The 15,161-nt window shown below is 44.0% G+C and overlaps 1 protein-coding gene across 1 annotated transcript in view; it reads right to left on the bottom strand.

The window, feature by feature from the left end:
* Window positions 1-14,676, bottom strand: part of TBX20 (T-box transcription factor 20) — a 59,180-nt gene extending 44,504 nt beyond the window's left edge. The window contains exons 1-5 of the mRNA XM_004457120.4: window positions 14,122-14,676; window positions 10,421-10,670; window positions 9,388-9,552; window positions 5,642-5,750; window positions 1,575-1,733 (exon numbers count right to left, since the gene is read on the bottom strand). Of these exons, the coding sequence (XP_004457177.1) occupies window positions 1,575-1,733; window positions 5,642-5,750; window positions 9,388-9,552; window positions 10,421-10,670; window positions 14,122-14,248 (810 nt within the window). The 5' untranslated portion in view covers window positions 14,249-14,676. The remainder of the gene's footprint in view (window positions 1-1,574; window positions 1,734-5,641; window positions 5,751-9,387; window positions 9,553-10,420; window positions 10,671-14,121) is intronic.
* Between the last annotated feature and the right edge of the window lie 485 nt (window positions 14,677-15,161).

Raw genomic sequence — 15,161 nt, 5'->3', positions numbered from 1 at the left:
CTCTCAGGGTTTCTACTCTTGAGTTGTTATCCTGAAGATAATTCAAAAGTCATAACACTCTGCTTTTTCCTCTAAGACTTCTAGCAATTATGCATTCATTTATTTCATTTTAAAAACATCCCTAAAAGTTGAACGTCCAAATGGTTACAAGTCCTCCTTTGTCATTCCCAAGACAGCACAAAGTGACCACACGCCCTTCTGACTGAGCACCTCACAGGTGACAAAGGTGTCATTGCACACATGACCTCGCTGGATTCCCTAACGTGGTCTAGCCAGTTATTAGCCCCCATTTACAAGTGAGAGATATCCTGCCACTGTGGTGAAATGAAAACTGCTCTGAAGTCACAGGCCCCTAAGCCTTATGGACAGCATCTGCTCCGGCCATCGCCCGCACTCCTTCTCTGCGCTTCCTCCGCCTCATCTGCATAGGGCACCTGGGCTTCCAAGTTCACCTGCCTGCTTTGCCTGAGAGACTTTGCACCTCATCTCCTCTGGCTGACCAGCCCACTCTCAACTCTGAGCTGTCTATCAGACAGCACCTAGTAGTCACTCACTCAGAACCCGAAACATAGCCACATCGAGAGCACCAGGGTCCCGGAGACCCATAAGCAACAAAGCAAAAGCAAGACACAAAGACCTCGAGAGGCTACGAACTACTGAATTTTTCCAAAAAAGCTGAGAACATGAGTCCCTCTTTACTGAAGTATATTTAGAAAAGAGAGAGAGAGAATTCTAGTTCTGGTCCTTGTATGACTGTGGGAAAGTTACTTACCCTGCCTTGGCCTCAGCTTTCTCACCTATACAGTGTGAACAACATAACCCAGTCTTCAGGGTTACGTTGACCGTGAAAGAAGAACAAGTATGAGAGAGTGTCCAACAGCACCTGTATTTCTTGAGTTGGACTAAATATTTATTGAGTTGGACTAACCCTTACAGATGAAGAAATATATACGTTTTAAAGGTGATACACAACAGAGAGCAGAAAATATGTAACTCAATATTATAAAATTGCATAGTTGATGTTAAATATCCAACTACTTACATACTATAGTTTATTTTCCTAAAGAGAGAGTAACATTACTTAAAATCACTTTACTAGAATAATCTCACCCTTCGTAACAGCTGAAAAAGCCTCACAAAACAAACTATCAGTCTGGGCAGTTGGCTAGAACACATGAATGTTTAATTTAGCAAGAAAAATCAAACTTCTTAATTTTATGACGTTACCAGTCTACAGTTATATATGTTACAAGGCTCCACCAGGAGGAGGAAAAGAAGGCAGCTAATTTTCTGGAGAAGACAACTGAGAAGGTAGTTTGGGGCAGGGTGGGGTGGGGTAGTGGGCAGTGACCAACTCGCTGGGAGTACAAAGATTCCAGAAAAGCTGGTGTAATAGACCTTCATAAGTCACATTCACGCAACATCCTCTTAGAAGTCTGGGGCTGCTACTGGAGAGGGTTCTACAAAGTGAACCTCTGTTTTGAGTGTCGGAACCTCTCTTCTCTTTAAGAAAATAAAAGAACCTCCTACACTCTTACCTTCTGCAGAAACTAAATTGTGATCTGTACACTCACCAGCTGATTCTGGTAGGCAGTGACAGCTGTAAAAACAGTCTCTGGGAAGATGAATGTTCTGAATTCTTCAGACTTGAGATTGAGCAGTGAGGCAGTGTGGTCTTTCTTCTTAATGATATGTACTCGTGGCTGGTACTTATGCATCGAGTTCAAAATTATCTACAACGAAGAGATGGGAAGTATTGAACTTTAAAAAATATATATATATATATATAACTTTATATACATATATATAATTGCTGAAAAAGCCAAAAAACCAGAAAGACTGTAGTTTCAAATTCCTAAGGCAAATAATTTTCACAAGATACTGCAGTCATTACTGTGAATCACATTTTACCAAAACAACTGCAAATAATACAGGTTGTTTCAACAATCCATTTTTAAATGATAAGGCACACAAAAAATTATCTGGAGGATACACTTTCTTTTTTAATCAAGTCTTGAAAAGATTTGTTTGTCTGGGATGCATGCCTAAATATTCTGAAATAAGAAATTATATTTTGAGGAGGCCAGAATGTTAGATTGTTTTTGTGGGGGAAAAAATAACCTATTTTCAAAGGGTCTGGTTTAGAATCCTGAAATTTCCCCTTTTGAGTATTTTCACGTTGGGCCAAAGGATCTCACCTTGTCCAACCTCCAGTTTTCTCAAATGCAAAACTTCTGAGGGCTGCAATGAAGATTAGATGATGCAACCTTTGTAGAGCACATAGCAAATAGTAAGTGAACCTTATTATTTCTAATATTATTTCTGATAGCTTCATTGATTTCCTAACCTCCAACTGTAAAACTAAACCTGAAAACTAGCGATGGCCATTTTCCATGGCATTGCTAATGAAAGTTGCCAAATACTTAGAAATCATACCTGGTTTACAAGGTAGCCAAGAATGAGTGTTTTTTCTGTATTGTTTAAATAAAGTAGAGTTTGTCATTATGAAATCTGAGCAACAAAATTCACTTCCAGATGGAAAAGACTTTCTACGTCTTCCACCCTGGCACCCAGACAGCTATGTAAATCTGCAGAATTAGGTACCATCTTTCCTGACATTACAGGGCTCCTACTTTATGTCCTTCGCCCTCTGAGGAACGAGCAGAAGCCCTCGGAGGGGACATTCAATAAACACGTGGCAGGAATGACTGCACTGAGTGTTTGCTTGCTGCTACTAACATTACAACTGAACTCTCCCTTGCTTGTCGGCTAACATGGGTGTTCGTGAGTGTTCCTGTTGACTGACAATAGCGCAGTTAAATACTCGGTACTGTGGAATAATTGATGTATCTTCAGCCTCTCTCTGTGCTGCGATGTGAGCCAACTTAAAGTGATAGGGCAGTAACTGGGATTAAATTTTAAACAAGCCTCCTTTTTATGACCCGAAAATGAATAGGAATAACTGAAATAAATGAGAGATTCATATGATTCAAAATAAACCTAAAAAAAAACCCCATCTCTTTGTATAACGTCTTTATTCCAAGGAATTCAGGACAGCCGTGCTTCATCATAGATCTGGAATAAACCTGACGTGGCAAAAGCAAACATTTGTCTCCTAACACCAATATAAGAAAAAATGTGATTGATTGTTCATTAGACTTTCTACAGAGGAAAGAGATTTTCAAATCACCCGCCACGCAAAAACGGGAAAACCTCAAAGCTTTAAATAAGCTCCTCCCCCTCCCCCAAGGTCAGTTTGCTGTGGGAAAGGGCACTGGGCAGACCAGGACCCCCAGAATGAGTTTCGAACCCCAGGGCTCACCAGCGCTCTGCTAGAGTCTCACGGGGCTACAGAACACTATTAGAACGTGGACTCTGCTTCACAAAGAAATTAATTGCTGGAAATAAGAAACTTTCCTGTCACAAAACTAAAAATGCACCCATAAGAGGGGCTTCTTCAGGACTGATTCAAAGAAACTAGCTAAGCAACATAAGATTTTAAAGATCTTTCCTCATAGTTTTCAGAAAACTAATTCTGGTGGCAAAGGGTTATAATAAATCATAAAACTTTTAAGGCCAAAAGGGATCTTAGTGACTAGACTAGTCTAGTCTTGGCACAGTCAGTCTAGAAACAGGGTCCCCAGAACCCAGGCTAGTGCAAGTCCTACCTGTGAAGCTGACTCTAGAAGGAAAACATTTCAATTCAGGGCAATTGATCTTAAAATTAACTCTCAGGTCTTTCTGGAAAGTCGCAAACAATTCTTTCAAAAGCTTCACATATGTTAAACACCAGAATCACAAAAGAATTTCATTTTCCCTGCAAAGATTTCACTGGAGCCCAAGAAATTTTAGTATGAAAGGCATTAAGAATGACCACTGACTTACAGAAAATATTGCTCAGATACTACATTAAAACAAATATCTCAATGGGGACAGCTTTAAAAACAACAACAGCAATTATGACAATACCCTTAGAGATAAAGGTCAATTATTTTTCCCAAGACATAAAATAACAGAAGCCTGTTAACCTACTACCAAGGTCCCAACACTGTCACCAGCAGAGTCATGAGTTATAACCTGATTACCCAGTCCTGGGCATGATAAATAAGGTCTCCTGTGGGCAAGTGGATGGTAGCAACGCCTAAAGTGATTCATTTATTCCAGGTCCAATTCAACCATTTGAAATTATATCTAGAGCTCTCTAATTTATTTTATTTTATTTTTTTAAAGATTTATTTTTTTATTTATTTAATTCCCCTACCCTCCCCCGGTTGTCTGTTTTTTGTGTCTTTTTGCTGCGTCTTGTTTCTTTGTCCGCTTCTGTTGTCGTCAGCGGCACGGGAAGTGTGGGCGGCGCCATTCCTCGGCAGGCTGCTCCCTCCTTCGCGCTGGGCGGCTCTCCTTATGGGTGCACTCCTTGCGCGTGGGGCTCCCCTACGCGGGGGACACCCCTGCGTGGCACGGCACTCCTTGCGCTCATCAGCACTGCGCATGGGCCAGCTCCACACGGGTCAAGGAGGCCCGGGGGCTTGAACCGCGGGCCTCCCATGTGGTAGATGGACGCCCTAACCACTGGGCCAAAGTCCGTTTCCCTCTCTAATTTATTATCTACTTATTCCCATCCTCTTTGAGAAAGGTTTCAAAACACTTCCTATGAATTGCACAGATCCAATAAAAACTAAGACCTAAGTAACACGAGACTTAATAAAGAGGGTAAGAAAGAATAATTATATCAGAATATCTAAGCCAAGGAAAGCAACTATGAAAATGGCCACGTGCTTTTTGGCAATAGAGGCAAAGAAGCAAGCCTTTCTCTTCTCAAAGAGAAGTATGCATGTTTGTCTGGAGAGGCTAAAGTTTTCTTAGCATGAACAGAACATTTAAACACAGAATTCTTAGATGAATCTTTGTTTAAAGACATGGAATAACATCACAGGCAGAGCCTTACAAAGAAATCTTAAATATAGAAAGGTCTGTGTCAGTGGCTATGTTCTATTAACTATTGATAAGACCTCTGAGTTCTAATTTCTCTTTCTCCACAATTTAAGGAGCTCCTTACTGACACAAAATCATATTGTTTCGTTTTTAATTTCAGGATTTCTTGAGACTCTCCACAAAGAAGTTAGAAAACGAGTAAACAGAACTTTCCCAAATGTATTTGGACATAAAAAACCTCTGATCTTTTGGGTCTGGTATGAACGTGTTCTCTAGAGCACGCTTCGGGAACACCGGTCTAGAGGTGTGAGCCCCATTCCCTTCCTGCTGTGTTAACTGATACTCCACTGCCAGAGATGGGATGTTTAACCCAAGAACAGGCCGCAGTAGCCTCCAAAGTGCGTGTTCCCTTTGTTCAGCTGGTGCAGGTGTGAGGCCGTGGCCAAACTCAGGAAACCCACCGCAATGAAGTCCCCTAACCCTCTGACAGCGTGATGGCCCAGGCACCCCTGTAAGTCACCTCCTGGCAACAGTCAAGACCCGCTCGGGAACCTATGCAAGTGTTCTCATAGGATGACACAGGAACGGAGGGGGGAGGGGGAGAGGGAGGGGGAGAGGGGGAGGAGAGGAATCTCTAGGAGGAAGTTCTGCACCACCTGTCCCTTCCGTCCAGGGGAACCTGCACAGTCAAAGGCTCTGTACTTACATGGCCATGTTGATCCAGCTCATTGTTGGTGAGTTTCACTTTTTCAAAAGACACCATCTGCTTGAGTAACTGCTCACCAGTGAAAGGAGAATCGGGGTGCACATATAGCCTAAGAAAATTATTGAGACACATTTTTTTAAAAAATCTCTTCTCTGTGGGTTATCGAATGTTCTGATTCTACCGCATATAAATGGTGAATTTTATTTGCCCCATATATCTCAAATTTATTAACACTGTAATGTCAAAAGAGCTCTAAAACATCTAACAGTATTTATTCATGTGCCAATGATCTAAAAGGGTAATATTGACTAAGTTTTCTATCATATGTTGAGCAAGCCATTTTTAAAGTTTTCCCCCCACCTATCTAGTAAGCTGTTGTTTCATTTCTGTCAAATATAAATCTTATTGTTGCAGGTATTTCCAAAAGAAAGACTAGGTTATAATAACTACCCAATAAGTCCCTAATAATAAGTCTTACTAAAAAGCAATGAAGACACAACAAATTTAAAATAAGAAACAATTTTAGAGAATCCATTTATTTAAACTTAAAGGTGTCTCAGTTTAATGTCTGTTTTCCTTATAATACCAGACAGAGTAATTGAAATAGAGTGACAGGGAATTTTTAACAGATGAGAAATCAGATAAGCTCTTCTTGCTACCTTAACCACACCTGCTTTCATCACCACCTTCTTATTAAGTGCTCACTAAATGAAAGTGAAAACAAGCAGGACAAGCTTCAAATTAATTTATTTATTTGTAAAAAAATTAACAAAAATTTTATAAAAGCTTTAGTGGGAAAAGTATCTATTCATTTATAGAGCAGCAAGGCAATCTTTCACTCACAGTGTTCCCTGCAGGCCATTTATTTCACCTGCAGCCATCACACTAAGGACACCTCTTTCTGAATCTCAATCCTGGTATCCCTTCTACCAAAACCTTTCTGAACTCAGAGAAAGATTACAGACTAAGTGAAGTGGGAGATGAAATCCTTGATTTAATTGGACGAATTCCTTTGTAATTGGTTATTCATATTTAAATTCTGTATAGGAGCCTCAGAACTACAATTAAACATAAAGCATTTTGGTTAGGGTTGCAAGGAACAGGGAACGCGAGGGAGGGGAGTCTCAAAAACGTCCTTGCTAACAGTCATGTAAAGGACAAGAAATCTGTCTGTGCTGTGGTTTGCCACACAGAAGACGATGTGGTAGTACAAATGCTGAGCCTCACAAAGCCCACCAGAAGCAAAGCACAAGTCAGGCTGACAGCCCCAAGGATTCTCACCAGACCTGAAGAAAAAAAACGTAAACGCTGGAGGTGTTTGTTTAATTGTTTTAGGAGGAATGCTCCGAATTTTATTATTTGATAACACAACTACACCTTTTCAAGTGTCTTCCCTCAAGGTTGCAACTGTTAGGGTACAGCTGTATGGCTGCAGCTGTTTTACTGATTAGCACCCCCAACCCCCAAAAAACAGTCCAAACATTTCAAGTCCTAGAAATTCGTGAAATGTTCCCCATGTAAGCCTCACAGTCATCACAGGTAATCACATTAGAGGTTAACTTATTTAAATTATCAATTACTTTAAAGAAAAGCAAATATTTCATGTAAATAAGGAGCATTATGTTAAATAATGTATAATGTCTGACCTATTTTTATGATCAAATGATACCATCAAGCATTATTTCTTCTGAACTGTACCGACTGACCAATGAATTTTATTTTGAAATAAGATGCTTCAAACACCTAAAATCCCAAGGATTTTCTACCATCAGCACAAAAATTCTCACCTCCTATATTCACCTTTCTTTCAAGGAACTATAAAACATAGCAAATTATTTCTTTTAATAAGAAGAATAAAAGAAAATGTGCTTAAATTATCTAGACTATATCCATCCCACAATACCCTAAACATTTTAATCTAATATCCATATAAATATGCTGACATAGGAGGGATGAAAAAACATACAGGAAGCCCTCTTCTCTCAAGTCCCCAGAGACTTAAAATTCCAGCAATAGCTTAAATGTGCTTCATTTGAGATAGTGTATTGGTGTGTCATTTCTTCCCCCAACCAGAACAGATTAGTAATATAAACAGGACATGTCATATTTTCAAAGTCCTGCTGGTTTATACCAGCTCTCCATACCTTCAGATAGGAAGAAAATGTATGTTAAATAAGTGAGAGTGATTAACTTCTCAGAGGAAAGGGGAAAAAGAAAAGAACTTGCTTGTAAAAACAGTAAGAACCTACTAGAAATACTTTCTCTCTTTTTCTATTCCTATTTCTAGTTTACAAAAATATTGCAAATACCCACTTAGCCAAGGAAGCTCAAGAGTAAGAGTAAATTACCTACTTAGTAGTCAATAGTAGAGAAGACGAATTCTTTTCATTTTAATACCCATTATAATTGGGTGACTCTTACTTAAATTTTTAAAATTGACTAATACTGTTTTTCTGTTTTGTTTTTTTTGTTTTTTTATTTCTTAGCCCTGACTTTATTTAACGTACTCACTTGGAAGAATCACTAAGATGCTCTTCCTAGTCTCTTGTAAGAATGGAAAACGCTGAGAGTCTGCTTTTAATCTCTTCTTCACAATTAGCATACTGTAAGCTCCATAATATGATCAGCTACTAATTAAGCTTAATATTCCCTCTGAACTATATTTGTAAATGTCTAATTTGATTCTGTGCCTTGACAAGATTCCAAGCTAGACACAAAGAACCAGCCATAACTTCAAAGTTCCTAAATCTGTATACTTAAGTAAGTTCTCAGCTCTGATATGAATTCACTTCCACAATCAATTCCAAAAATGTAGTCATCGAACAACTTAAATGCTGGGAGACTTGGTTTTAGAACCCTAAATATAAAGTCAGTTAATAGTCTTTGTTTGGTACTAAAGAATGCATGTTAGATTTCTGTAACCGACAGCTATTACTTTCACATAAGGAAATACATGCTCTTCCCCCTCATCCCAAGAATGTTCACTTAGGGAAAGCACAGACAATAAAGGAATTGCATATGGTATTTCTAAAGTGTCCTTCTGGAAAAACATTATTAGGAATGATATGATAATGATGAAACATATATGATCCCTGATATAGTAAAGAGTGATGTTTCACAAAAAAGAAATATGTTGTACTATTGATATTACAGTATTGGATATAATACTGAATGTAACATTGAATTACATTCATCCTCTCAGTTTCGTATAGAGGGGGAAAAAGAATTTGCTTTCATTACTTAAAAATCTCAGAACCCTTTACTGGTCAAAAACAACCAAATTTTACCCAAAATAATGTTTCTTATGTATAGAAATAGCCATATTTTAAACAACTATTTACGATAAGCAACCACTTTACTATATAATCACCCTTCCAAAAAGAATTTGAAGGCAACCACTTCCTCAGTAGGTTTACTCAGTCCCATTTTAAATGGACGATTAGAAACGATGGGTGCCATTAAAAATAGGTCCAGATTTCCAACGAATATTTCAATAAAATTTAAAGCAAACAGAAATAAATTACGATGAAAGTTAAGAATAAAGACAGTGTTTTATCTATGCATAAACTCTGTGTTTCTCAGAGACTAACCCATATTTTGTATTAACCCTGCGATGTCCAGCTCGGAATGCTCTCTTACCAGAATTAAGAACAGACCTGCTAAGAATTCAAACCGCGGGGGCCAGAGACAGTCAGCCTGCATGATTAACACACAGTTTGCTCCTGAGAAAACTGGAAGCCACCCACCTGGCAGGCAGCGGCGGGTCGGCCTTGCCGGCCACCAGCCAGGAGGACCGGTGGTAGGCATAGCGGTACCTCTTGTTGTCCACGGGGACGATGTCCATCAGGACTATGTACTTGGCCTCTGGATCCACACCCGAAAACGACACCCGGATGGTTGGAAACATCCTCCTGACACAGGGAGACAAAGAGATTTGACCAAAGCTCCCTCTGCCTAAAGAGCTGACAAGGCCAATTAGGCAGGGAGGAAAAGGGTCCCAATCCCCTCGCGACCCGGGCACCCCAGCCCCCTTTTATTTCTTGTAAAGCCGTAAAGCAGTGAATGTGGAGAGGTCCCACCTTCTCCCAAGGGTCACCTTGACCGAGTCCTCACTGCTAGGTGATAAGTGATTTTTAAACACGAGGTCTGTGATGCGGGAAAAGCCTACGGTTTTACTGATCCAGCTCATTAGGCTCCAAGAGCAGAAGTCTCCGGGGTCCCGAAACCCACCGGCATCCCCGAGACTCCGCTCCCGCCAAAGGAACAGAGGCAAAGTGGGTCTCGGCGGGCCCCCGAGCCCCCGAGCCTTGGGAGAGGCCGGTGCAGCCGCCGGCCCCCACGCGGCTCGCTGCGCCCCGCCGGGGCCGCCTGCCCAAGTCCTGGGAAAGGTTTGTCGTTTCAAATTTCATTCTCCCGCCCAGTCCTCATTTTGCATTTTAGCAGGAGCTAGCGGCTTCTGCAAATTGAGGCGCAGGAACCCGGAAGCTGCAATCCCTGGAGGCCAGGGGCCGGGGCTGGCTCCTTCTAAGGCAAATGCCCTGCGGCGGGGGCGCAGCCTGGCGCCTCGCCTCCCCTGCCCCAACCCTTCTCCGGGCCAGGGTGGGACGGACTCCCCACCAGTGAGGTCCCGAGAACGCAAGCCCGTGGACGCTACCCAGCAGCTCTTTCCAGAGGCAAGTGGACTGGAAAGAAGCCGTTCTGGGAGCGAAGCTTCCTCCCCGGGCTCCAGGATTCCAGCCGGCCTCCCCGCGCCCGATCTGCCCGCAGAGGCCCAGCTACCTGCCCGACTTGGTGATGATCATCTCCGTGCCCAGCTCGTGGAATTTGTCCCAGAGCTCCTTAGTCTCCAGGCTGCAGGCGATTTTGGCCATTTCCTCGCTTGGGATGATGGGGGTGGTGGGGATCAGCGGCTCGGTGCAGAGCGAGGAGGACGGGCCGCCGCCGCCGCCGCCGCCGAACTCGGCGTGAGCGTCCAGGCCGGCCAGCTCGCCCAGGGGCTGCGCGCAGGACGACTTCTCCACGAATTGCTCTGAAGGCAAAGGGAGCGGAGATTGACAGCTGACACCGGCACGCCAGGAAGGAGTCGGGGAGAGAGAACCACACAACTAAAACAAGCACCTGGACTGGACTTTGGAAAAGTTAGCTCAGAAACTCCACAACAGCAGCGATGACTCGTTGCTTGACAGAACATGCGTGCAGTTCCCATGTAGTGACATGCCCAGCGCTTGCTTGCTGAACCAACCCGGTGAGTTCCAGAACCAGGGCTTTTTACCATTACTGAAACCCACTCTGGGGAATAAAAATGTGAGGGACAGAGGAAGGGAAAGGTGGTGATCATGAAGGATAAAAATGCAATCTTTTCCCTTCTAAATTCTAGACTTTGCAGATCGTGGTGTCTACCGCAAGTCCTCCTCCTTTGATAACTGGACTAGACTCCAACCCTCCCTCCCCCCCAGGCACCAAGGGAATGGAGAGATTACTACCTTTCTCACATTGAGAGAAACTTTCCCTTCCCTCCTGGAATTCACTCTCCATAAAAGAAAATGGAAGGTGTACACGGGAACGGGAGAAAAGTGTGGATGTGGTAAATAATATAAAATAAGTCCTTTCATATCTCTGGCGGCCACTCAAAAGTTTCCTAGACTTTAAGATGGGAGACAATTTTTACAGTACCCCTCCCAGCCCGAGATCTTAGGAAAGAAAAAATGTCACCACCCAGCTTGCTAAATCATGGGAACAGGCTCTCTGAGGTCATTTTTTTCATACAGGCTTGGAACAATTGCTTGAGGAGTGATGTGTGTATTTTTTCCCAGGAAAGATCCTGGAAGCAAGGAAAAACACCCCAAACCCAGGCTAGCAGGGTATTAAAATAGGAAGATCGCTTTACCATCCACCAGCAAGTTGGAATACCAGTCACTGCCTCTGAACTAAACATTCTCCTTCACAGCTGATAAGGGCCTCAGACTACACCAGTCACTTTGATGGAATACAGGGAGACTTTTGTAATTGTCCCAATTACCTTCCACCCCTTAAAAAAGAAAAAACTTGAATCTGCAATGTGAAACTGATCTCCAAATGTTTCTAAATGCCTTCAAGGAATCAATTCACGTTCCAAATGTATGGATATATATACATATGATGTGTACAGACACATATGACAGGTATACATCATATAAAATGTTTTTTCCCATGCTTCTCCCTGACATAGGAGAGGCAAGCAGGAAATAAAGAAACCAACAAACCTACTGAACAGTTACCTTTCCTTCTCTTACAATAATAATGTAAGATAAGAATAATAACTCATGGAAATTTTTTAAATTAAGAAAAAAATCAATCTAATTTTAATTATTTTTAATTATTTTTAATTCAAAGGGTGCCAGGCCATGACAACCTGTTATTTTCTACTAATATTTTCAGAAACAACTTGCATTATGTCTTTATAGGAAATAACAAATGGCTGAGAAAGTTTCTTATTTTCTGACAATTGAAAAAGGCAAGCTCCCTAACTAAGCCCACAACAGATCAGTGTGTCAGGGATGGGAAGTTGAGGGTAAAGAAAACCATATAGAAATGCCCCAATGGTCTGAAGCATCTCTTTGAAACAGAATTAATACATTTAAACAGGCACTCTTGGGGCATGGTCGACCCACATCCTACAGTTTGCATCAACATCGTACCAAGTGTTTCAAGATACTACAGTCTCTTAACGTTTCTCTCACTGGTGTCTTTGGCTTCCAGTTACTAACTGTGCTCTGTTGATCTGGCCAGTGTAAGGGAAAAGAATGCCTGCCAATTCTTTCAGAGCCCCTCTCAAAAGCCCAGGGGAGAGCTTTTACAGACTGTGTGCAGGGGAGTGTGCTGGGAGCTGAGAACAGCTTTATGGTTTAGAATTTAGATAGAAAGTGTGGTTTTTTTTCCCCCAGGAAAATAAATAGAGATGGAAGCGATGTGGAAATGACAGTGGAGCTAGCATGTATCCCAGTTTGCTTGTATGTACTTCCGCTTGGAACTTTCAAAAACCCTGGGCCCTCATTCTCTGCTAGTTCCCAAATTAAGATGGGGGTGTTTGTAAAGAATTCAGGAGTCCCCGGAAAAGGAATAGGTAACGTTGGGAAGTCCCGCAAACAGAGTTTTGAAACTGGTAGTAAACTTGTTTCTAAACAATTGCGGTTTTGTTTGACCGCTTCAATGCCCTTGTTAGGTTTAGATTTACACGGGGGAAGATGAGATGAACCAGGAAAAGGGAGTGAAAACTTGGCAAAGTTGGGGGAGAGACTTTTTGGCATTATGCTTTCTGTAGATATTCTGGTTTCCTTTCCTTGATTCTAAATTGCTTCAGGGATTTTAGTTCTCACTTCTGCCCAGACCCCTTATTTTCTTCTCTCCTTCTCTTTCCTTCTCTTCTTCCTGTTTTGTATGTGAGATGTTAAAGTGTTGGTAAGAATGGAAGAAAGAAGGGAAAAAATCAAGGGTTTAAAAAGAAAAATTACCTTGAATTTACTATCTGCTCTTTTTCACTATTCTAGGTCCACCAGCTGATCAGATGTATAATAATTATTTCCTGGGCACTCAGAAGTGATGATAAAAAACCCTTCTTTCTATACGATATTTCTTTCTCCTTCGATTGTAAAGAGATTCTAAACACTTATCTTGGGCAGTTCCTTTCCCACACAATTCCCTTGTAGTGAGGGGAGCATAATCTCTGCTCTCCCTTTACTCTGAGCCTGGTATATTCTATAAATGGTAATGGTTGTTAAATAAACAGTGTAACTAAAAGTTGGAGAATTTGCGAAATAGTTACAGGTTAATGTTTTTTGCCAGCCTCAACTAAAAATAATGGCAGTTATAAATTGATGTCTTACTGACAACCCTGGAGCTTCTGTGAGGAAAATGGTTCATGGGGGTGAGGGAAATGGCTTTTTCTACATCAGTTTGCAGTGGTTTGAAGGGACTGACAATAATTAAATTAAATAAGAATTAAACTGTGTTCTTATGAAGTTATGAGGATCTCCTAGTTTCAAATGCACAAGCGGCTGTTACACGCAGAGTAAATTCTGTTGTCGTCAAAGGAGTTTTATTATTTATTCCTGGATTAAATAAATAACTTCTCAGGCAAAGTTACACACCCACTGAGAAACAAAGCCCAATATCCGACTTGAGACCGGGATTGTGGGCAAATAAGTAGGGACAGCCCCAAATATGAGTTTCGATACCGCTAGTATTTAACAAACTGAGAAACCAGAAGCCCCCGAAGACAACGAGTGCAAAAAGAGAAAAATCTCCTATCGCCCCGACGAGTGACCTTCCGCCCAAGGGTCGGCGGCTGCCAGGAAAGTTGGCCACCCGAGCCATCACCTTCTGTAGCCCCCCTTAGCCAGGGGACAGAGGGACAGACGGACCCGCGGCATACCCGGCTTCCGCTCGCGAGACAGCGGGGCACGCTGCGTCTAACTCGCGGACAGCTAGACGGACCGACTTACCCAGGGGTTTGATGGTGTTCTCCGCGGCCTCCTTCTCCTTGGAGCCGCCGCTGGACATGAGCGCGGCGATCGAGAAGGCGTTGGCCCGGGAGGAGAGCTGGGGCTTGGGCGACGACGTGAACTCCATGGTCCCCAGCGAGCGGTCCTGGCCAGGGACGGGGCCTGCCGAGCTGCCGTCCAGCTTATCCAAGGGAGATAAAGACACGAAACGCAGAGCAAAGTTTCCGCGTGCCGTCACAGAGGAGCCGGGGACTCCGGACGAGTCGGCCCCAGCAACCCCCCCCTGCCCGCGCCCCAAGCCCTCTACACCGGCCTATTCGCTCCCCGACCGCACAGCCCCCAGAGCCGCAGGGACTTCCAACTAGGCGGACTGGCAGGAAGAAAACCAACCGCGGGCTCGAGGGGGTGCACCAGCGCAGGGCGCGCTCGGCAGGACCAGAGGCTGCGCCGCCCACAGCCGCAGCATCAGCCGCGCCCGGCCCGGGGCTCTCGGGGCGCCCCCTGCCCGCGTCCGTCCTCCCTCCACCCGCTGGGGGTGGCAGAAGGGGCCCGGGCTGCAGGGAGGCAGCGTCCGGCCGAGAGCCGCTGCCGGAGGGAAGCGGCCGGCGCGAGCACCCGGCGAGCGGAGCACCGCGCGGGGCCAAGGACACTGCGCCCGGCGCTCGCAGCTCGGCGCCTTAATTTGCTGGCGGCGGCGGTCCCCGCGGCCCGCAGCCAGTCAGCGACGCCGCACGTCACCGCTTCCTGATTCCGCTCCCGGGGGCGGGGCCGGCGGCGGGCAGGACGCCCCCCGGACGCGGAGCCCGCGTGGCTTCGCGCGGGGGCAGTCCGCGGGTCCCCCCACCCCTTTGGCGACGAAGGTGCCGCTCTCCAGGGAGGCGCGGCCGCTGCGGGCGCCCCCGCCCAGCCTCGCAGTTTGGCCTCGGGAGGGCGGTGCGCGCTGTCGAGCGAGGGCACCTTGGGGGCGGCCTCAGACTCGGGACCCCGAGCGTGGGCCCAGTGCGGGAACCTCAAGCAGAGGAAGCCGCAGGGAGCTCTTG

Source organism: Dasypus novemcinctus, chromosome 5 (assembly GCF_030445035.2).
Source record: "Dasypus novemcinctus isolate mDasNov1 chromosome 5, mDasNov1.1.hap2, whole genome shotgun sequence".
NCBI classification, from domain to species: domain Eukaryota; kingdom Metazoa; phylum Chordata; class Mammalia; order Cingulata; family Dasypodidae; genus Dasypus; species Dasypus novemcinctus.
Note: the sequence above shows the minus strand (reverse complement) of the source record. Positions and strands in the feature narration are given on the sequence as shown.